Source organism: Trichomycterus rosablanca, chromosome 2, assembly GCF_030014385.1.
Source record: "Trichomycterus rosablanca isolate fTriRos1 chromosome 2, fTriRos1.hap1, whole genome shotgun sequence".
NCBI lineage: Eukaryota > Metazoa > Chordata > Actinopteri > Siluriformes > Trichomycteridae > Trichomycterus > Trichomycterus rosablanca.
Window position 1 is genome coordinate 37,210,163 of NC_085989.1, and position 24,886 is coordinate 37,235,048.

A 24,886-nucleotide genomic window follows, 5' to 3' on the forward strand; every position below is an offset into this window, starting at 1 on the left:
CTACCTCAAAGCACGTATAAAATCTCATTTTGTCCATCGTATCATTCAAGTTGCAAGTCTGGTTCTTCTTGATCCACCTATCAGAACTCAGGGATGACAGGTATCAAGGCTCTATGTACTGGTACCCAGGTGGTGAAATGAACTTCTGTGTTTGTTTGCACAGCTGAGTCTCTTGTTGTCTGTTATACTAGATACCCTCCTATAGCTTTTTCTCTCACTATCAGACTAAGTTGGGGGACTAAGTACCTTGTACTGTGTCCCAGAAACATACAAATATGAAACAGACCTGAACTGAAAGTCGCACTGCCATTGTGTTAATAGATTCATTGATGACTTGCTTATGAGTTTGGAGCTGAAGTATTACCACTACACTTTTTAGATGATGTAATAGTGGTGTAACAGTGCTACACAGCACCAGGATCTGGGAACCTGAAACTAGAAATGGACTTGCAGTAAATTCCCGCCTACATGTAAGGGAATGGGTAAATATGTGATGCTCTGTGATAGGTGCCCTACAGGGAGTATTTTTTGCCCTAAGTAAGTTTTTCCAGGTGGTCCCGGACCCTAATTAGAATGAAAAGGTTATTGAAGATGAATAAATAAATGAACAGGGAAGCAGTTCAAAAGGCAAAGACATTCTGAAAAATTAAGTATAGATAGCCAATTTTGATCCATTTTTTTGGGATTTTCTGCCTAATACATTCAGTCTGATCAGAATCAGAATCTTTATTTATTTCGCTAAGTACAAGGAATTTCTTTTGGTGCAGGTGTCAACATATAAACATCTAATTAAATGCCGCTCAGGTGGTGCAGCGGTAAAAACACACGCTGTTCGCCAGAGCTGAGATCTCGAATACATGGTATCGAATCTTGGCTCTGCCTTCCGGCTGAGGCTAAGTGGCTACATGAATAACGATTGGCCTGTTGTTCAGATAGGGGCATGATTAAAGCCGGATGTGGACTCTTTTTCAGACTAGTGCGATTATGACCTCTGCTGGCTGGTTGGTGGCACCTGCACGGAGATGGGAAAGGAGTGCGGTAGGGGGTGTGGCTCTCCGTACACAGCGCTATACTGCACTGCACTCGTCAAGTGTAGGTGATTAGATGTTCGATTGCTGTGCACGTGTCGGAGGGGGCGTGGAGCAGCCTCGTCCTCCCCAATCAGGAGCAGGGACCAGCATTAGTAAGAGGATGATTGATGGGTAGAAATTGGATGCACTAAAGTGGGAGAAAAGGGGAAAAACAAAACAAAAAAAACCCCAACATCTAATTAAATAATAGAAAGTTGTACTATACAGTATATAAACGTAGAATAAAAAAAATAGCAGCAACAACAACCAGAGGGAAAAAAATATAGCAGCAACAACAACAGTATAGCATCCGATAAAGTTTGCAATACAGATGTATAGTACAGTACACTGCCAGACAAGTATAAAAAATTGTGCAATAGATATTCCAAGTAAAAAGGTGCAAATGTTTAGTAAGGGAAGAATGTGGAAGGCACGTGTGATGTGCAGCATGTTAGTTGAAGTCCATGTGCGATTGTTAAAGCGGAGGAATGTGGGAGTAGTCCTTTTTAAGTATGGTGATGGCCTGTGGAAAGAAGCTGTGGAGGTGACGGTTGGTCCGAGTCTTTAAGGCTCGCACTCTCTGTCTCCACTGGGATGTAAACCGCTGGAAAAATGAGTGAACAGGGTGTGAAGAGTCCGCCATGGTCTTCCCTGCCCTCCTGCCCTCTTTCTCATCCTAGACGAGTACAGATCTTCCAGAGTGGAAAGCTGGCAGCCGATGATTTTCTCTGCACATCATCCTAATAGTCCTAATTCATTAATTGATTAAAACACTGTCTGTTTTACTACTGCTTTATTCTGGTAAGAGTTGTAGTGGGTCTGATCCATTGGTACAAAGTAAACACCCCGGACAGGTCGTCAGTCTAATACTGGGCAGACACACCAAATACAAATTCACACACTCTAACATTAAGGCAATTTTAGTGGCTCTAACTGGGTCGACTACATGTCTTTGGACTGTGGATACAGGTGGAACAGAAAGGACCCTGGCCGCCCAGCCAAGAATCAAAACCATGCCCTTCTTGCTGCAAGGCGACAACATTACCTACAGCATCCAATTATCTGCATCTAATTATATATTTATTTTCTTCCTTGCATGATGGGTATAAAAACTGAAACATCAATATGAAGTGATGAAATGGTGCCTTCAGTGAAAGGTTTAGGCAGCCATGTAGGCAGCTGTAGCCTTGTGGTTAAGGTACTGGTACAGTAACCAAAAGGTTGCTGGTTTAAGCCTCACCACTGACAAGTTGCCACTGTTGGGCCCTTGATCAAGGCCCTTATCCCTCAATTGCTTAGATTGTATAGTCACAACTGTAAGTCGCTTTGCTAAAAGTGTGCGCTAAATGCCGAAAATGTAGATAGATAGATAGATAGATAGATGATAGATAGATAGATAGATAGATAGATAGATAGATAGATAGATAGATACATTATTGATCCTTTGCAGGAAATGTCTTTGTTACAGCAGCACACATCAGACAACAACTTCTTACATACACACAACATTAACTAACAGCATAAAAACAAGCAATAAATATAAAAATAATTTACATTTACAGCATTTAGCAGGCGCCTTTATCCAAAGCGACTTACATTATAGTTACAGTATACAGTCTGAGCAACTGAGAGTTAAGGGCCTTGCTCAAGGGCCCAACAGCAGCAACCTGGCCATGGTGGGGCTTGAACCAGCAACCTTCTGATTACTAGTCCTGTACTTTAACCACTAGGCTACGGCTTGCCCCTAATAAAAAAAATAAAAATAAAATACAAAAAAAAGAGTTTGTGTATTCTGCTGCCTGCATCTACAGTACATCTCTAAAACATCTATTCATGTTTAAGCATAGTATTTAAACAGTAGATTGGCCAATCAAATAGCATTCATGCTTAAAATAACCAAAAGGTTGCCAGATTTCTGACACAGTTGAATCCACAATCCAGACTTTGCTGCACTGTTTACAGAGGTTCACACAGTGAATTTAAAGCTCTGTGATCCAGATGTTGTTACACCTAACTGTAATGAAACATTTGTATTTTTTTGAAGCATTGATGGTTTGACTATTCAGCACCTGTGACAGGAGCTAAGACAAAATTTATAGTTTTGATTTTGTCAAGCAAGTATTGCTTGTTTGGGCAGTTTATTCCAGTCCCATGTGTGTGTGTGCGTGTGTGTGGTGTGTGGTGTGTGTGTGTGTGTGTGTGTGTGTGTGTTTAGCCCCCCTACTTAAAACATCTTCCAACTCGCCTGCTACCCCATTCCCAAAAACATGCCCCTAGGTGTCTGGCGACCTTAAATTGCCCTGATATGTTAGTGAGCGATTGAATAGGTGGGTGTGTGACGCCCTGTGAGAATCGGTGCCCTGTCATGGTTGTGATCTTGGCCTGCACCCAGTCCTAGGTATTGAGAGCTTTCCAATGATGAAAAATGAACTAATTGTGCCAAAAAGGGGGAGTCAAATTCCCTGTGGCTGGAGGACAAGGTGGAAGTGATGCATGGCTGCTTCCTGCCGCACCTGTAACACTGTCACCTACCCCTCCTCCACCCCATCGTGCTCCTGACACACACACGCGCGCACACAAACACACGCAGACGCGCGCACACGATCACGCGCGCACACGCGCTCTGCACCGATGGCAATATGAGTGAGGGTGGAGCTGCAGAAAGTCGTTAAGCTGCACACTGCGCTGTGCGTCTCGGTACTTTCGGTGCTCAGGTGGCTTTAATAACCGAGTTCAGGAAAACGGATTTAGCGAACGAGGTTCGGTGAGTGTGAACACGGGGAATGGTGGTGGGCGGAGGCGGACACGGCTGAAGCTTCTCTCCGGTAGGAGACATGGAGGAGTCGGAGAGCAGCGCGGAGGACGGACTGCTGGCCACCTGGAGATGGAACCGCAACGCGCGGGAACAGGTTCAGATCAAGCAGAAGATCCGGGACCTGCCTGGTTTATTAAAACATGGTTTGCATCTCAGAAAGAAGAGCGTGAGTAAACGTTTTACATCACTGACAGCTTTTCATTTTGCTCCCGACGTCCATCGTTATTTTTAAAGCTGCCCCCCCCCCCTCCAGGTTCCAGTCGCCCCCGCATCCAAACCTATCACTGCATCACCGTCATCAATAACACTCCTGTTTGTTACTGAATGCCACCGACTCAGCATGCTTCACGAATTTAAAACGTGTGGATTGATTTTGTATTGATTTGTCCTTTATTTTGAGTGAATTCGTTAGTGCCGCCCGTTTTTCAGTTGCCGTATCTAAGGCAACAAGAATCTTCCACACGCACACGCACACACACACACACACACACACACACACACACACACACGATCATTACTTTTACTATTTGTTAGGGCTGGGCGGTATGACCAAAAATTTGTATCACGGTATTTTTTAAGATTCTGACGGTTTCACGGTATATTACGATATGTTTTTTTTTTATTACTGGGACCTTTTACATTTCTGTGGCTTGTTCTACTGCCATAAGTACATATAATATAAAAAGTTTTAAGTTTATCATGTATATAATAAAGCAATAAGCCACAAGAGACCGAGAAACGTCTTTCCCCGTGATATAATCATAGCAGTAACGCACGGTCTCGAGTGGCTTATTGCTTTTATAAAACGGCGGTCAACATAAAATATAATAAAATACAACAATGTTCAATTTATGAATGTTTTTATTTACAAAAACACTTACAAAAAGCATTCTTCCGCGAAATCAGGTAGTCCGTTAACAGTGTTGCTAGGCAACATGAGGGCGAACATAACATTCGCAATAAACATTCCTCCACAAACACTATTACACGATTTCTTGGATGGGATTACTGTTTATATTAATCTGGACATTTCCATGTATAGTACATGACTTAAAATAGTGTTCAACCAAGTTTGTACTTTTTCTTTTCTTTTTAGTGGTGTATTAATATGGAATGATGTGAGGTGGTAATAGGTGTGCGTATATCGGGGATTTTACAACGGCTTAGAACGCGGCTCAGCCAATCGAACTATCTGTTTTATAATGAAGGTTTTGAGTACTGTAAGGTTTGCTTGACCCCACAAAATGACACCATATATGATAGAATCAGTACACGTGAAACAGTTGCAATATATAAAAATTTTTATTGTTTATTTAATATTTAAGTATTATACAATTACCTTTAGCTCACCCTTTAACAAATCAAATGACGTTTGCAAAATATACTGGACAACTTATTCGCAGGTCTGTTGTAGAAAAGTGGACGACTATCTCCGTTTGTAGTATTTCTGCACCGGTAACACATACCTGGAATCTGTTTTAATTATTGCTCTGAACGCTCATTTCCTTGCATATGTGGAATGTTACTGCATTTGTAATGTCGTTGTTTGCAACAGCCGTGGCTTTAGTCTGTTCTAAACTGCCAACACGGCTCATTTCTTTGGCAGGTTCCTCTGGTGCATATTTGGTCTCCCACTCTTCATCCTCTATCTGTTTTTGTTTCTTTTTTTTTCATCATATCGAGAAAACCTCTATCATATCGAATGTACCGTCATACCGTCCAGCCCTACTATCTGTATTAGGTTTTTTATTAACGTGTGCATTACTGTTGCATAATAATTAATAATACAACAATTCATCCATCCATTCATTCGTTTTCCACTTTATCCATTTTGGATAAAGAACTAACTAGTAGTAGCCACTCCATCTACCTCATATTATAGGATGTTGGAGGGCACTGGAGTACCCAGACAAAACCTAGACTGACATTAAGAACATGTCAAACCTCTTATAAACAATGACTAGAGGCGAGCCACCTTGCCTCTAAACATTACTACTCAAAGGACATAATTTACATTTTCATGGGGACCAGTGAAATGTCCTTTCCTGTCAAAACTGTCATGTAGTCTGTACTCATCATAAGGAGATACAAACACGCTTGTACAAGTTAGTTTTACTATCCTAATTATTGTTTATTATTGTAACTAAATATTATTAATCCCACTCTGAATCTTAGCCATCAAAAGTAAATACTTTAATCTTAACCATGAAGAGTAAACGGTTTTATCATTTTATGGTACTCCAATTTTGTTAAAACATCCATAACATATGGTAAACATGTCAAAAGTGTGGTGTATGGTTGTTAGAGGGAACACTGAGTCCCCATTAAAGCTGTGTGATATGACTCATGACTGACTGACAATAGAAAACTGTCTACAGGCAGATGTTTTGCCTTACTGTTTATATTGCTTTGTAGATAATTAAAGACGTTTTTAAGCTGTCACAAAATAGTGCTGCTTATATTAAAAGTACTGTACAAAACAACTTTAGATTCCTTCCACAGGAGAGAAAAAATAGAGTGAATTTAATCAATTTAATCAATCCAGTGTTGTAATTGAAAGCACGAGCTCCATCATGTAAATATGGTTAAGATATATAAGAATGTCATACCAAGCTGGATAATCTAACACATGCCATATTTGACCATATACTCTCTCTCTCTCTCTCTCTCTCTCTCTCTCTCTCTCTCTCTCTCTCTCTCTATATATATATATATATATATATATATATATATATATATATATATATATACAGTATATATATGTATATATATATATAAATTAAAAAAATTTTTAAAAGCAAAAAGTAGTTGTGATATAGACACTTACAGTGGTATGAATCACATATACTATGGTAGATGTTGGCTGTATTTCCCTTCCCTAGACTATTTTGTAGTGTATACTATTGACTATTGATTATAATAACCCTACTCTTAACCTCAATAATCTAAACATTTTTAGCTTTATGTTTTTAAGCCTATTTTAGGCATGTAATTAGCTATTAAAATATGCACAATGCTTGCTAGAAATCTTTAAATTCTTTAAATTGTATTTTCCTTTCTTTATAGCATTTTACCCAAAAACACCTTTTTAGTAGGGATTGGCCAGATATTACCACATCTCAGAATGGTAATAACAGTATACCAACCACTATAAATAAACTGTCCACATATACACACTACAGAGTGTTCAGCAAGCCAAACGACTATAGGCAAACAATAATTTGCTATCTATTTAGTAACATTATACACTATATAAAGCAATGAGCTTGACCATGAGCTTGTTGGACATTGCATTTAAAACCATGTGCATGCAAACCAAGTACAGTGTTGGTCCCCAGTTGTCACAGCCTAATCTATTCTGGGAAGGCTTTCCACAACAGTGTAAACTGTGTATGTAGGAATTTGTGACCATGAGGTGAGAGCATCTATGAGGTCTGGCATTAATGCAACTGCAACTGATGTTCTGATTTTGTCTTAGAGTGTTCAGATGCATTATGGTCAGGGATTTTAATGCAAGTCACCGAAGTTTCGTCACACCAAACTCATTAAAACACGTCTTATTGTATAGGTCAAACTGGACTAGAAAAAGGCCTTCTTCAAAATGTTGCCACAATGAAAGCATAAAATACATTGCCTGTCACTAATCTTATACACCTATTAGCAAGGAGCGTGGCTGAATTACCTGAACTTGATAATCAGGAGCTGTGTCCACATACTTCTGGCCAAGATTTGGTTAAAATTGCTGTGATGAGTTTTTAGTGAATGTTGCCAACAGTCGTAATTCTGCATTGCATTGCTTATGTTTTTTCTAAGGTTTAAGGCATTGTCCTAAAACTGTACCTCCTCTTACCACAAAATCATCAGGCGCTGTTTAGAATACAGCCTTTATGAGAGAGTGCTTACTTTAGTAGTTCTTAACCTGAAGCCTGTGGGCCACTTTCGATACATTTCGAACATTGCCTGCGATACATGAAAGTGCTGCCCACACTTCTATGTTCTCAAGTGATTATTTCTATATAATGTATGTATGTAATCCTTAAGCTGTTTGATCACATACCAAGGGTTTGCTGGTATAATTCTAACATAATGCAGGCTGTATTGCAGTTGAGCACAGTGTTGTTTTGTCCTACTACCTAGGGCACGTTTGTAGGAAGTAAGGGGTTTTGTGCGCTGTAGCCCATGTAATAGTTGTCCTCAGGAGGCAGTGAGATGAACCCTTGCAGACAGGTGCATCGCCCTGTGATGAATGAGTAGCTCTGGAATAAAAGGTGGACTGTCTCACTGCAGACTGTGAGCACTTTAAGGAGGGATTCACTGATGCATATCAGGGCTGGTCATGGTATCGGAGCTGATCGTGCCATGAAGCACTAAATCAGTAACAGATGTTACAACTTTTCTTTCATTTTATAAAAATGGTTGGTTTTTAATGGCACAGTTGACATCCTGTATGTAAACCTAGGACATTTACTGATGCCATCATGCTACTGATGGTTTGAATTACTTTGCAACAGAAGCTTACTGTGAGTTGACATGGTAACTAAAAGGAAGTCTTTATAGAAATTTAATTTGCCAAATTCTTTTAAAGGATAATCAGACACCATTAGATAGGGATGTAACGATACACTCTACCCACGATGCGATACGATTCACGATACTGGGTTCACAATACAATTTGTTCCCGATTTTTTAAACAAAATGAAATTGAAGACAAATTATGACAAAGTTTCCTTTTATTATCTCTCTTAAAAAATAAAATACTGTATTTGTGCTTATCTTTTATTTATCTAAATAATGAATGCCCTTTTATTTCTGAGGTAGGTACAAACTATGCAAAACAATGCTGCACATTTCCCATTTATGTGTAAAAAAAAAAAATGAATAAAACAAATAAAGAAAGTATCCTCACTTAAATAATTTGGCTGGAAAATCCCGTACCTGGCAACCCGGCAAGTGCCGTCAACCAGGCGAGGTGAATGGCGCCTGTGCCCTCTGCTGTTTAAAGTGAATATTGATTTATTTTACATTAATTACCGATTCGAATCGTGCCACATGTGCACCGATTTTTAACTGTCTTGTGGTGCATCGTTACATCCCTACCATTAGACGATGGACAATTATAATTAGGGCCCTACTAAATTCACGGGACCTGGTTTTTAAAGAACCACAGATTTCACAGATTTTTACAGAAAAGTGCCACATTTCATGGCAGTAATTAAATAACACTCATAAATTGACTGCTAGAATAAATGAAAGCTACAATACACAGCACAGCCTACCTTAATGGTTGAACGTAAACCTAGAACATCCATCGAAGGTCTCAAAGATGAAAATATTCATCCATCTTTTGACACCCCCCCCCCTGCATCCACGTAATTGGTTGAGATCTTGGACATTTTGGATAACCGATTGCTAACTGAATTGCCGTAGGATTGCTAGGACCGCCTCATAGTGCAAATTAACCAGTAATCGTGAGGCGAAAATGGTAAATCGCTAAACACAAACCTTAAATTTTGAATTTTACAGCAAATTGCATATTACATGAGAAAAGGCTTGTTTTAAGGTCTGTGACGTGATTTACACGGCTGTGAACATAATAATAATAATAATATAAAGTAACAAAGAAAAAATATATACATACAGTATATATGAAATCACTATTAATGCCAACAAGGCTTCATTCTTTTCTGAATCAGGAAAAAACATTGCATTTATCTACACACAGTAAAGGCTATTTAGCAGTTGTTTAGTCCAGTTTTGTACAAGACTACTTTGGGTGCTGCAGTTTAGAATGTATTTTTTCATTTCATTTTATTTTCATGCTTGTATTACCACTTTATTCTGGTCAGGGTTGCGATAGGTCAGACTTCCCCGAAATCATTCGGCACAATTCAGACGCCAATCCATCATCCGTTGCGGGGCCTCGGTCATTCCCCTCTCCTTCAGACATAGACAGTCATGTCTGTATGTAGATGCCAGATAAACTGATGACACAGCTGGATATTTGAACCCTGGATCAAATCCTCAAGACTAGCACCAACTTAGTGCCCGATATATATTTTTTATTAGCATTATGATAATTCGATTATTGGGCAGTGGAATCTCAGCGGTTAAGGTACTGCACTAGTGATCAGAGTAAACCTCTAAGTTCCCACTGTTGGGCCTCTGAGTAAGGCCCTTCAGCTTCAATTGCTTGAATTATATTTAGTCATAATTGTAGGTTGTTTTAAATAAAAGCATCTGCTAAATGCTGCAAATGTAAATGTAATTTTTTTTTATCATAGGTAACTACTTAATTTTGATTAGGTCTTGGGTGCAAGGCAGAGCCATACACAATGGTCAAGGCATCAGTTCTTTATAGGGCAATACTTACTCCAACAATGACTTACTTACTAACATATGAGGGCAATTTTAAGCAGCTACTTCAACAACACGCATGTTTTTGGAGTTAAAAGAAAATGTAAGCATTATAAATAAGGCTCTACCGAATTCACGGCCGTGAAAATTGTGTCACGGACCATAACATTTTCATTAACATTTTCAGCATTTAGCAGACGCTTTATCCAAAGCGACTTACAATTATGACTGAACGCTGAACTGAAAGGGTTAAGGACCATGCTCAGGGACCCAACAGTGGCAAGTTGGTGGTGGCGGGGCTTGAACCGGCAACCTTCTGATTACTAGTCCAGTACCTTAACCACTGAGCTACATCTAGCCTTTCCCCTGCAATATGCAATATGCTGTGAAATTCAAACTTTAAGGTTTGTGTTTACCGATGTAACATTTAATTTGCGTAGCGTTCAAGTGCCTCACAATTACTGGTTAATTTGCATTATTAGGCGGTCCCAGCAATCCTACGGCAATTCAGTTAGCAATAGATTAGTCAAAATGTCCAAGATTTCGAAGTCTGAAAGCAGCTAAAAACACTACTCAGATAACTGAGTTTGGAAAACTCCCAACCAATTCTGTGGACACAGAGGTAGGCTGTGCTGTGTATTGTAGTTTCCATTTATTCTATCGTGTAATGAAATTAAATGTGGCACTTTTCTTTAAAAATCTGTGAAATCTGTGATTTTTGAAAAAAAAAAATCTGTGAAATTAAGCACAATTTTCTGGACATTTAGTAGGGCCCTAATTATGAGAAAACAAACTAGAGTAGAGGATCAAACTTACTGACTGAGGACCTCATTGCTGCACTCGACCAGCTGCACCACCATGTCGCCTGGATGATAATCAGAGCTTTGTTTTTAATAAAGTAAAATTGAAAACAAAGGGAATCTGTGCATTTTCATTCTACAAGAATTGTGTCTTTATTTTAAAGCCTTGAGTTAGTTAGTAAGTGAATAATGACTCTGCAGTGTCTAAAATAGCACACCTCTGGCATGGGTGCTTGTGCTTTTCCTTTTCTTATTATCTCTTATAGAACAGACTGTTCTCTCACAGTGCCATAATACAGTAGCATCTCTGCTCTCGAATACTTAATGGTTTAGTCTGTGCTTGATGTTTTCTGACTTAATTACTTGTGAAGGTATATAATGTTCAGAGTGAAGCAGCAAGCACAGACTGTTGTGCAGTGTGGGTTTTGCCTTGACACGAATCATTTCCAATTTTTCCACGTAGCCGAGTGAAAAATGACAGAACTGATCAGCCTGAGTGAAGCACTGAACATGTCAGTGAGGGAAAAACTTCCTCTTGGTGAGACAGCGTTCACTGGGAATTGATCAGTCTTTTATTAATCGTATTCTAAATGTTCAGATTGAATTGCTTAAGTTCTGGATGTTAATGCAGAAGTGCTGGAGGTGCATGTAAGGCTACTCTAAAGCATTCACTTTTAGCAATCTCTTAGATACTGATGCCAAACATTGGGTCATGTTTCGAATGATCTGAGAAGATCGAAGGGCTTTTAGTTAGTCACCTGCCTGTGGATTAACTCAGGCTAGATTTGTGTGTGTGTGTGTGTTTGTGAGTGTAATAGTTTAACACAGCTAAAGCGTTCACAGCAGGCTATTGTTCTCAGTTAAATGACCCACTATTAAAATGCACATTGATTGATGCACATTGTGAACTCGTTGTAGTTGAATCAAGTGCATTTTCTGATTTTAAACTGAAAAAATTGAGCGGTTAAACCATTTGATGACCAACATTATGCCAAAATTATTTTAGACTTTTTCTTTTTCGCTCTGGTCCGCATCCCTGACTTGGCGCATTTTTACTTTTCCTTAAACAGCTTTCTGTATTTTATCCGTCTTTGGGATTTGCACTGTTTGACCTTCCCCTTTCCCCTGACGATATAGCCAATCATGTTCATGTAGATGCACTGCTGACTTTCGATTCCCATATCTCGGTAGCACTGTGCTAGCGTACCACAAAGCACCATCTGAGCACTCATTAAATATACACCATACAGTCAAAACATGTCAAGCTCTTCCTTTTTTATAATTTATACTTGGACAGGCAGTAGGGAGGCAGCCATAATTTTTGCAAGGTCTGGCTTTTCTGTGGTTTTAGATGTCTAGCTACAACTGACACATCATAGGCTTTTTTGCTTGCATTAGCAGCAGCTGTTGTGTGTATGTAGAATAGCACTGGGCTAGAAGTGTGCTGTCTGTGCTTGCATGAGGATACTACTTCTAATAAGGCCTGTACCTCTAATTGAGTAAATTGGGATAAAATTTAAAGTATTCAGTCTTATGGAGCTGGTAAACAGTGGTACTGGACAAACAATCATTAGGTTGCTGGTTCAAGCCTCACCACCACCACAATTGGGCCCTTGAACAGGGTCCTTAACCCTCAATTGCGTAAACTGTATTCAGTTATAAATGTAAGTTGCTTTGTATAAAAGCATCTTCTAAATGGTGAAAATGTACACTTACAGTAGTGGCCATGCCATGTATTTTGATATAAGCACATACACGCAAAGGCTGAGTCCAAATACACCGATCAGCCATAACATTAAAACCACCTCCTTGTTTCTACACTCACTGTCCATTTTATCAGGCTCCACTTACCATATAGAAGCACTTTGTAGTTCTACAATTACTGACTGTAGTCCATCTATTTCTCTACATACCTTTTTAGCCTGCTTTCACCCTGTTCTTCAATGGTCAGGACCCCCACAGGACCACCGAGCAGGTATTATTAAGGTGGTGGATCATTCTCAGCACTGCAGTGACAATGACATGGTGGTGGTGTGTTAGTGTGTGTTGTGCTGGTATGAGTGGATCAGACACAGCAGCGATGCTGGAGTTTTAAAATACCGTGTCCACTCACTGTCCACTCTATACACTCCTAAATAGTTGGTTCAACTTGTAGATGTAAAGGCAGAGACGATCGCTCATCTATTGCTGCTGTTTGAGTTGGTCATCTTCTAGACCTTCATCAGTGGTCACAGGACGCTGCCCACGGCGTCCTGTTGGCTGGAAATTTTTTTAGTTGGTAGACTATTCTCAGTCCAGCAGTGACAGTGAGGTGTTTAAAAACTTGATCAGCATTGCTGTGTCTTATCCACTCATACCAGCACACACACTAACACACCACCACCATGTCAGTGTCACTGCAGTGCTGAGAATGATCCACCACCCAAATAATACCTACTCTGTATTGGTCCTGGGAGAGTCCTGACCATTAAAGAACAGCATGAAAGGGGGCTAACAAAGCACGCAGAGAAAAAGATGGACTACAGTTAGTAATTGTAGAACTACAGAGTTCTCCTAAATGGTAAGTGAAGCTGATAAAATGGACAATGTGTGTAGAAACAAGGAGGTGGTTTTAATGTTATGGCTGATCGGTGTAGATACAGCCTGTCTGAACCAGTGAAACTACTGAGGTTAAACTGTATTGAAAACTCTAGTTTGGATACATTAGGGAGGTGATATTAATATGGTTTGGCCATGTGCAGAGGAGGAATGAGAATTTTATCGGGAGAAAGGTGCTGAGAAGGAGAGGAGGGCCCAAAAGGAGGTTTATGGATGTGGTAGGGGAGAACATGCAGGTGCTTGGTGAGATGGAGGAAGATGTTCAGGACAGGGCAAGATTCAGGCTAATGATCTGTTGTCGTGACCTCTAATGGGAGCAGACGAAAGAAGAAAATGATTATTAAGTGTTATGCACACCTTATACCCCCACCCCCCACCCACACACACACACACTGCCCTGCCTTTCAATTTATATTTTTTTCCAGATAATGAAACATTCTGATAGTTTAAACTTGGTACATAACATTTTCTTAGATCTGTTTTTATTTATTTTAAAGCTTTAAAACAACCACTTTTAGTCACTGGCTCAGTCACGTGCACTTGTGAATCTGATGCTGGTGTTTACTAGTTATCTGTTATGCAACATTTTACTAGCTGTACCAAGCACATATGGCCACATGTCCTCACTGTTAAGATGCAAAGCACCCTTTGCTGAATTGCAGTTTCATCTATAATTGATCATTTGAAGTTTCCGTCTCATTTATTTGATTTGATGGCTCTGTGCAATCAGACTTAATTACAATGGCTTCATTTCATCCATTAATCTGCTTTTCTGAGCAGGGGGACTAGATTGGTTTTGGTCTGTTATAGCTAATTGGAAGTTGCAGAATTTGATTAAATTATTTATTTTATTTCTTTAGAGTGGGAAAATAAATTGTATTTTAATCTTATTTACAACTCTTGGCTTGCTTAATTAAGCAAAATCAACTGTCATATTGGTGAGATTAGTTCAAGTTAGCTAATGAGGCATTTGTGTTAAATTACAAGCTCCCTATTTGTATTAGCTGTTAAATGCTAATTAATCAAGTTGCATTATGTTATGGCGTACTTACAGGGGTTGGACAATGAAACTGAAACACCTGGTTTTACAATAATTTATTAGTATGGTGTAGGGCCTCCTTTTGCGGCCAATACAGCCTCAATTCGTCTTGGAAATGACATATACAAGTCCTGCACAGTGGTCAGAGGGATTTTAAGCCATTCTTCTTGCAGGATAGTGGCCAGGTCACTACGTGATGCTAGTGGAGGAAAACGTTTCCTGACTCGCTTCTCCAAAACACCCCAAAGTGGCTCAATAATATTTAGATCTGGTGACTGTGCAGGCCATGGGAGATGTTCAACTTCACTTTCATGTTCATCAAACCAATCTTTCACCAGTCTTGCTGTGTGTATTGGTGCATTGTCATCCTGATACACGGCACCGCCTTCAGGATACAATGTTTGAACCATTGGATGCACATGGTCCTCCAGAATGGTTCGGTAGTCAAGTCAAGTCAACTTTATTTATATAGCGCTTTTTACCATATACATTGTCTCAAAGCAACTTTACAAAATCCAGGACCAACAGATACAAAAACCCCTGTTGAGCAAGCCGAGGGCGACTGTGGCAAGGAAAAACTCCCTGAAAATTACAGGAAGAAACCTTGAGAGGAACCAGACTCAGCAGGGCCCATCCTTCTTGGGTGGCCTGGAGGATACTTTAAATAAATACACGATTTACACAAATCATACAAACACAGAATTAAATGATCTAAAAGTCATAACTGGTAATAAATAGATAAATAAACAATTAAATAATAATAGAGTTGTTATCCGCTCTAGTCTTCAATAAAGTCTGTAGTGATTTCTTGTCGTTGCAATTACTCCAGACCCGTCACATCTGACAGGAGCAGCATCGTTGTCCCGGCAGTCTCGACTTTAATCCTTAACCTCGGCGGGTAAACAGGTTTCCATCAGAATGCCCTCGGGGTAAAACAACAGAGAATGTAGTTAATAATGTACAATGCTAGTTGACAAACAGTTTTACAGAGAGTTTTAGACTCCAGCAGCCCTAATTATTACAGCATAACTAAAAGGGAGAGCGAGCAGGTAACAAGGTCATGAAGGCTTTCACAGGACATCAGCGCCCATCTCCCCACCGTCATCAAACCTGAGTGATCGGACAAGAGAGGCAGGACGACAGCAACCCAACATCCCTGATCACCACAAGTTTCTATGACCAAGAACCCCCAAGCTCTGCGCCTTTGTCTATACTAATCAAAAGCCTGAGAAAATAAATATGTTTTCAGTCTAGACTTAAACATTGAGACTGTGTCCGAATCCCGAACAGAGGCAGGAAGATTATTCCAAAGTTGTGGAGCTTTGTAAGAAAACGCTCTTCCACCAGCCGTGATCTTTTTAATTCTAGGAACTATAAGTAACCCTGCATCTTGTGAACGAAGTGGATGCGCTGGGTTGTAGTGATTAATAAGTTCACTCAGATACTGTGGTACAGACCATGTAGCGCTTTATAAGTTAGTAAAAGTATTTTGTAACCAATGCGAAATTTAACTGGCAGCCAGTTTAGAGATGATAGAACAGGAGTAATATGGTCAAATTTTTTAGTTCTAGTTAGCACTCGAGCTGCTGCATTTTGAACTAACTGGAGTTTGTTTAAGGATCTACCAGAGCATCCTGTTAGAAGAGCATTACAATAATCTAACCGAGAAGTTATAAACGCATGGATCAGTTTTTCGGCGTCATTAACAGATAGTATATTTCTTATTTTAGAAATGTTACACAAATGATAGAAAGCAACTCTAGTAATATTATTAACGTGTGTATCAAATGAGAGATCTGAATCTATTGTGACACCTAAGTTTTTTACATCTGGGCTGGGAGTAACAGAGAACGTGTTTAAGTTTAGCACCAGGTTAGACAACTTGTCTCTTGCAGCTTTAGAGCCAACAAGTAAAACCTCAGTTTTATCTGAATTAAGTAAAAGAAAATTACACGACATCCAGTTTTTTATGTCGTTTACACAATCTTCTATCTTACTGATTGTGTCAGTATCATTTGGTTTGGCTGATATATACAGCTGTGTGTCATCTGCATAGCAGTGAAAGTTTATGCCATGTTTATGAATAATTTCACCTAGTGGAAGCATATAGAGTGTAAATAATAGCGGTCCCAGTACCGACCCCTGTGGAACACCATACTTTACTTTTGTAGTTTCCGAGCATTTATTATTTACATAAACAAATTGAGAGCGGTCAGTCAGATATGATTTAAACCAAGAGAGTGCGAGTGCTTTAACACCTACTGTATTTTCTAGCCTCTCCAGTAAAATGTTATGATCGACCGTATCAAACGCTGCACTAAGATCTAATAGAACAAGAAAAGAGACACATCCATTATCAGAAGACATTAACAACTCGTTAACTACTCTAATTAATGCGGTTTCGGTACTATGGTTGGGTCTAAATCCTGATTGAAATTTTTCATGAATACAATTTTCATTCAAATAAGAACATAGCTGTTTGGAAACGATTTTTTCTAATATCTTTGAGACAAAAGGAAGGTTTGAAATTGGCCTATAATTAGATAAAACATGTGGATCAAGATTAGGTTTTTTAATCAGGGGTTTAATAACAGCACTTTTAAACAATTTAGGTACATATCCAAGGCTAAGGGATGCATTGATTAATGTAAGCAGGGGCTCTACAATAGCTGGGAGTAAATCTTTAAGTAAACGAGTTGGAACAGGATTGAGTATACACGATGATGACTTCGATGATTTAATCAACACAGTTAGTTCATTTTGGGAGATTGGATTAAAGGAATTTAGTTGGATTAACTCGTTACTGTTATCATCACTGTTCTCACCAATGCTGCTCAGAGTGAGTCCATATTTAACATTGGCAGGTGACACACTCTGACTCTGAAGTCGTATTTTTTCTATCTTGTCATTAAAGAATTTTAAAAAATCATCGCTGGTACAGTCAGGCGGTATATTAGATTCAGTTTCATTGGGGTTTTTAGTTAATTTGGACACTGTCTCAAAAAGGAATCTGGGATTGTTTTTATTTTTCTCTATTAGGGACGAATAATATAAAGATTTAGCTTTTATAAGTGCATGTTTATACTCAGTTAGAGCATCTTTCCAAGCAATCTTATACACTTCCAGTGTAGTGTGACGCCACTTGCGTTCTAATTTCCGTGCTGCTTGTTTAAGTGTGCATGTGTGGTCATTGTACCAAGGAGCAAGTTTTTTCTCCCTAATCAGTTTAGTTTTAAGTGGGGCTACGTTATCTAAGGTTGCGCACAATACAGTCTCTAGGTTTTGAGTTGCCTGATCTAGTTCTTTAGGTTCCGATGCTGATATATTTGGTAATTCTGTTAGGCAGTTTATGAACGCTGCTGCAGTTGCAGATGTAATAGTGCGCTTATATTTAAAACGATTTGGTTGCTGTACCTTATTGGACAGGGACACTTCATAAATTAGTAGAGAGTGATCAGAGATTAAGTCATTCTGTGGTACAATTTCCAGGTTGTCTATGTTTATACCATAAGTAAGTATTAAATCTAAGGTATGTTTACAGCGGTGAGTGGGTCCTGTTACATTTTGGGTGATGCCTAAAGATTCTAAAATAGAGTCAAACGCAGTTTTGAGTGGATTACATTTATCCTCATAATGGATATTAAAGTCACCAACAATTAAAGCTTTCTTAGTTGATAAAACTAATTTAGAAAGAAAATCGGCAAATTCGTTAAGAAATTCTAAGTAAGGACCAGGGGGTCGATAAACAGTAACCAGCTTAAACATACTAGTTTTATCAGATGAACATTTATTGGTTATGTCAGAGATAAGAACTTCAAACGAGTTTGTTATGGGAGTTGATTTTACAGTAAGACCTATGTCCTTGTCATAAATTGCGGCTATTCCTCCACCACGACCACTAAGACGTGGCTTATGTTCATAACTGTAACCCGGAGGAGATGCTTCATTTAAACCTAGATACTCATCAGGTCTAGCCCAGGTCTCAGTTAAACAAAGTGCACTAAGACTATTATCTGTAATTATTTCATTTACAATTACTGTTTTGCATGCAAGTGACCTGATGTTTAGAAGTCCTAACTTTAGTTTAGCTTTACTAGGGTTTTCATGATGCTCATTTAGATTAATTTTAATTAAGTTATTATGACATACTTTTTGATTTTGTTTTGGCTTACACCTGCCACGGTAAACAGACACAGTCTCAATGGTTTGTGACCTAAGGATTCCGGGTGACGTCCGATGGCGACTCGCAGACAGTTGGTTAGGCCTGTTAGTCTGCTGCCTGGTCTTGGCTCTGGATAGTCATTTAACACTATCTGCCGCTACACTAACGCGGTGGTAAAGCCTGTCACCTATGCTGCAAGAAATGCGAGCAGCACCCTCCCACGTGGGGTGGACACCATCCCGCTTCAAAAGACCAGGCCTTCCCTCAAAAGTGGACCAATTATCTACAAAATCAATGCAGTTTTCTGAGCACCATTTAGACATCCAGCGGTTCAGCGATGTCCTTGGCAGTGACGCGCCCATCTAGCACAAGTATTGGGCCAAGGGAATGCCATGATATGGCAGCCCAAACCATCACTGATCCACCCCCATGCTTCACTCTGGGCATGCAACAGTCTGGGTGGTACGCTTCTTTGGGGCTTCTCCACACCGTAACTCTCCCGGATGTGGGGAAAACAGTAAAGGTGGACTCATCAGAGAACAATACATGTTTCACATTGTCCACAGCCCAAGATTTGCGCTCCTTGCACCATTGAAACCGACGTTTGGCATTGGCACGAGTGACCAAAGGTTTGGCTATAGCAGCCCGGCCGTGTATATTTACCCTGTGGAGCTCCCGACGGACAGTTCTGGTGGAAACAGGAGAGTTGAGGTGCACATTTAATTCTGCCGGGATTTGGGCAGCCGTGGTTTTATGTTTTTTGGATACAATCCGGGTTAGCACCCGAACATCCCTTTCAGACAGCTTCCTCTTGCGTCCACAGTTAATCCTGTTGGATGTGGTTTGTCCTTCTTGGTGGTATGCTGACATTACCCTGGATACCGTGGCTCTTGATACATCACAAAGACTTGCTGTCTTGGTCACAGATGCGCCAGCAAGACGTGCACCAACAATTTGTCCTCTTTTGAACTCTGGTATGTCACCCATAATGTTGTGTGCATTGCAATATTTTGAGCAAAACTGTGCTCTTACCCTGCTAATTGAACCTTCACACTCTGCTCTTACTGGTGCAATGTGCAATTAATGAAGATTGGCCACCAGACTGGTCCAATTTAGCCATGAAACCTCCCACACTAAAATTACAGGTGTTTCAGTTTCATTGTCCAACCCCTGTATGTATTAATTCTGATTGTGTTCATGCCATTTTAACAATAAATGTAACTGAATAACAAGTCTTATTTTGTGTTAGAAGAATACAGGCTTATAATGTACAGTGTACAATGTTAAAAAATAGCAATTATAAATAATGTATTGTTAAATATCTGATTTTAACATTAGCCAAATGATTCATGATTGTAATTTTAGTCATTACTGGGGATATTTTATACTGATCCTAATTAGTGTATTTAATTCAATAATAGTGTAATAACACTGAACAGTTACATTTTGAACTTAATACTGATTTTTGTATTTCTAAAGACTGTTCGGGCGGGACAGTGGCTAAATGGGTAGCACTGTCGTCTCACAGCAAGAAGGTCCTGGGTTGGATCCCCAGGTGGGGTGGTCCAGGTCCTTTCTGTGTGGAGTTTGCATGTTCTCCCCATGTCTGCGTGGGTTTCCTCCGAGAGCTCCGATTTCCTCCCACAGTCCAAAGACATACAAGTGAGGTAAATTGGAGATACAAAATTGTTCATGATTGTGTTTGATATTAAACTTGTGAACTGATGAATCTTGTGTAATGAGTAACTACCGTTCCTGTCATGAATGTAACCAAAGTGTGTAAAACACACATGACATTAAAATCCTAATAAACAAACAGTTGTACTGTTTATTAATCTTCAAACCTCTGTAGGTCGTTTCTTCACATTTCTATTGGTTGTCTGTACACACATGCTAAACCTTTTGTGTTGTGTTGACAGCAATATTGTCGAAAGGTTGTAATCATATTCCTGTCCCTGATTGCATTATGATTGCAGCGAAATTGATTCCTAATCTTGCAGTGTTCTCATCCAATGTGACAGATTTATACAGCAGTCGTGTCGCTGCAAGCAGTGTGTGTGCATGTGTGTGTGTGAGTGTGCATGCAGAGTGACAGCAGCGAGCGTGGCTGAGCACTCTAATCTCAGAGTAATCCATTTCTCTGGGATAATGACCCTCACACTCACTGCAATACTCTGCATGCTGCACACAGGAACACACTGTGCACAAGGACTTTGATGTTGATACATAGATACCGGCAGCAGGGTGCCCCCCTTTCATCCACTCATTTCTTCCACTTTTGTATATTTTCCTTTGTTTCTCTCTCACTTATTTCTGCGGCTTCTGCTTTCCATTAGTCAACGTAGACAACTTCCCACTCTCCCTGTAGTGTTCTCCTAACCAGTCCATGTTTAAGGGATGGTAAAGACTATACGTCGAAAGCTGTTTCTCAGGTGCTCAGGTGGCACAGCGGGATATTCTGCTAGCACACTAGTGCCGAGATTCTGAACAGTCCGGTTCAAATCTCAGCTCTGCCACCGGTCGGCTGGGTGCCATCTAGCGGGCGCAATTGACAGTGCCTGCAGCAGACAATAACTGGCCACCGTGTGTGCAGGGTGGGATGACCGGACTAAGTGGGTGCAAGGACCCTGGTTAGCAGATAGAGGTGCCTGTGCAGAAAGCATGGGTGAAAAGAAGGAGAAAAGAAAATTGCACGGGTCGAAGGAGGCGTGGGCAGCAACATACCCTCCTCGAATGCAATATATATTGTTGTTCATGTGGCTGCTCAGCCCAGCCGACAGGCAGAACTGAGACTCGATACGATGTATTCGAGATCCCAGCTCTGGTATGCTAGCGTGTGTTTTTACCGCTGCGCCACCTGAGTGGCAAACCCATACCCTTCTGACTGATAGCCCAAAGCTCTACCCACTAAACTAACACTGTTCCATTGTCATATTCATGTTCATATTCATATTCAACTTGTATTGTGCTTTGTGACATGGAACATAACATCATCCTGGAAGTGGCTGTGATAATTAAGGAACACACATGGTCAGTGACAGTACAGGTAAAGGTACTGATTTCAACTGGTGCTGGGTTGATGTAACAAGGCCCAATGTTACACCTTAAATACACTCAACACTTAACAAAAGGCTAATTGAGTCCATAGTTTCAATAGGAATAACATTTGCTTAATAGAAATACTAGTATTTTATTTACTTTAAAAATAATGGTACTGTGTGTGTGTGTGTGTGTGTGTGTGTGTGTGTGTAAGTAATGCAGTGTTTAAGGGATGAGGAGTACTTTAACATCTCTCTTTGGTCTCTTGTGTGCTTAAGTAACTTAATTTTGTTCTCTAGTTCCCTCTCAACCCAAACAAGCTCTGCTTTTGCTGTTGCCAAGCCGGGTTTTCTCAGCCCACAGCAAATCAATACGCCAATACTCCAGAGGACCCCCCCCCCCCCCCCCCCCACACACACACAGCCTTCAGTAACTAAGAAAACTAACCCACAACATGTTTTAGTGTCCACTAAGAGATTAGTCCACTAACAGAAACATTTCTATGTAGATACTATCTCTTGTTCTGTCCCTACTTTGGCCAGTGAGCATCTTGGCAGCATATTTTATATTAGAGGTGCATATTATTTTAGTGCCGGGGCAATCAGAGTTCAATCCTCACTGGTGGTAATCAGATTTAGTTCTCCCTCACTAGTAGGTTTTAGGATGGACAGAACAAATTTCACTGGATCTTGTTTTTGTGCGTAGTGACATACAATGAAATTTTATATATAATTGTAATTAAATGTCCCATTTAAGGTTAAATATGAATATCATAATTCTAAATGTGTTAAAACACACACTGCAAATGATTAACAGTAGTACTTAGTGGCAAAGCCATGGACAACAGTTACCCTATGTTCAGACCGGCAGTGAAGCAACGCCACAAAGTGACCGGTTGTCATTTATTTTGAATTAGAGCTGGACCGTTTTTGGTTGCTATATACTTTCTACAAAAAATGGAAATGAAACAGATTGTTGCAGTGTCAAACATCTGCAAATAGACGCAGTAATTGCACAGAACAAACGGGTTTTTTTTTTTTGTCATGTTGACTGCACAGACAGTGATGGACTGTGCATGGATAAAAAAAGAATAGACCAGCGATTTTCCTCCAGGATTTTTATTTTTGGCGGGAACCTATTTGATGTGCGGTAAAAACTGGGAGGAAAGAAATCTGATTTGTGATCAAATTGTTTTTTTTCTTTTCTAAACGTTTTGTAGATAATAATCAATAAACTATGCTGTACTGTGATGACCAGGGCCCTACTAAATTCACGAGGAACTATGCTTAATTTCACGGACCTCGTTTTTCCAAAAATCACAAATTATATGGATTTTTAAAGAAAAGTGCCACATTTAATGGCGGTCATTAAATAACACTCATAAATTATATTATAGAATAAATTGAAGCTACAATACACAGCACAGCTACCTTAATAGTTCCTCTCAGAGATGAATATCCGTGTTTTGACACACCATCCTCTGCGTCTACAGAATCGGTTGGGAGTTTTCTAACTCAGCTACCTGAGTAGTTATTTTAGCTGCTTTAGACTTCGACATCTTGGACATTTTGTCTTACCGATTTCTAGTGTAACCGAGTTTGCTGAGTTTATAAAAAAAGAACTAAACTGTACACAAACTATTGCAGTAGGTCATCCGGGTACTTTTCACGTACTACATATTTGGATACACTACCCGCTCTTGCATACTACTTTCACGTACTGTTTAGTATGGAAGTATGCGGTTTCGGACGGAGCCTCAGTCAAAACACCACACCACAGAAAAGTCTGTTACACTAACGTAATAACCGTATGATTGGTAGGACCACCTCATATTGCATATTGCACACAAACCTTACATTTTGACTTTTACAGCAAATCGTATATTACACAGTAGACGGCTCATTACACAGTCCGTGACGCATTTCTTTACAAACATGGGTTAGGTAGGGCCTTAGTGATGACATTTACTTTTTTTCTTGCTGTCAGTTAAACCATGGCAACCAATGCCCACATGCGGTGATGAACAATGGTGTGAACATGGGGCAATAAGCGATAAGCGAAAAAATCACTGCTGGTCTGAGTGTAGGGTTACTGCTTTAAGGTACCTTCACTGAGAAATACTTTTTCATTTTTGGGTAGTGTAGTTGAATTTTACCCTATTGCTTCACAAGAGTTCCTCTGATGTTTTCAGTCTGTGTCAGGAGATGGATTCAGGAGTCCCGCCATGCCAAGTGGTGTTCTTAGCAAGATAAGCTAATCTGTCTTTGTAAACAATGATAAAAAACATTAAAATACATGCTTATATTTTTACATTTTAATTGATGTAATTTTGCATCCTGATTGACTGTAAACCTCAGAAACATTTTTATTCAAAATAAATATAGGTAATACGTGCTGTGAGATTCATTGGGAGCTTTGAATTTCTTCTTAAACAGATTCAAGAATACATTTAGTAGTTTAAATTTGATTAGTTTTATAAAATGTTCATATTTAAATGCAAAAGTTGGGATAGTGGTAGCCTAGTGGGTAGAGCTTTAGGCTGTCAGCTAAAAGGTTGAGAGTTCGAACCCAGCTCTGCCATGCAACCGTTGTTGGGCGCTTGAGCGAGGCCCTTAATCCTCTCTGCTCCAGGGGTGCTTTACAATGGCTGATCCTGCCCTCTGACCCCAGCTTCCAAACAAGCTGGGATATGCTGAGAAAGAATTTTGTTGTACTGTCTATGTATATATGACATTCTATTATATTCTAGATGTTTAAAGAATTACAATTCCTCGTTCTTTGTTTATTTGGTGGCACGGTGGCTAAGTGGGTAGCACTGTCGCCTCACAGCAAAAAGGTCCTGGGTTCAATCCCCAGGTAGGGCGGTCCAGGTCCTTTCTGTGTGGAGTTTACATGTTCTCCCCGTGTCTGCGTGGGTTTCCTCCGGGTGCTCCGGTTTCCTCCCACAGTCCAAAGACATGCAAGTAAGGTAAATTGAAGATACTAAATTGTCCATGACTGTGTTCGATA

General features: G+C 39.8%; 1 protein-coding gene across 2 annotated transcripts in view; it reads left to right on the forward strand.

Annotated features, from left to right (window-relative positions):
* The first annotated feature begins 3,677 nt into the window (after positions 1 to 3,677).
* Positions 3,678 to 24,886, forward strand: part of rapgef5a (Rap guanine nucleotide exchange factor (GEF) 5a) — a 117,945-nt gene continuing 96,736 nt past the window's right edge. For both annotated transcript variants that reach the window (XM_063015108.1, XM_063015113.1), the window contains exon 1: positions 3,678 to 4,051. In XM_063015108.1, the coding sequence (XP_062871178.1) occupies positions 3,905 to 4,051 (147 nt within the window). In that variant the 5' untranslated portion in view covers positions 3,678 to 3,904. The remainder of the gene's footprint in view (positions 4,052 to 24,886) is intronic.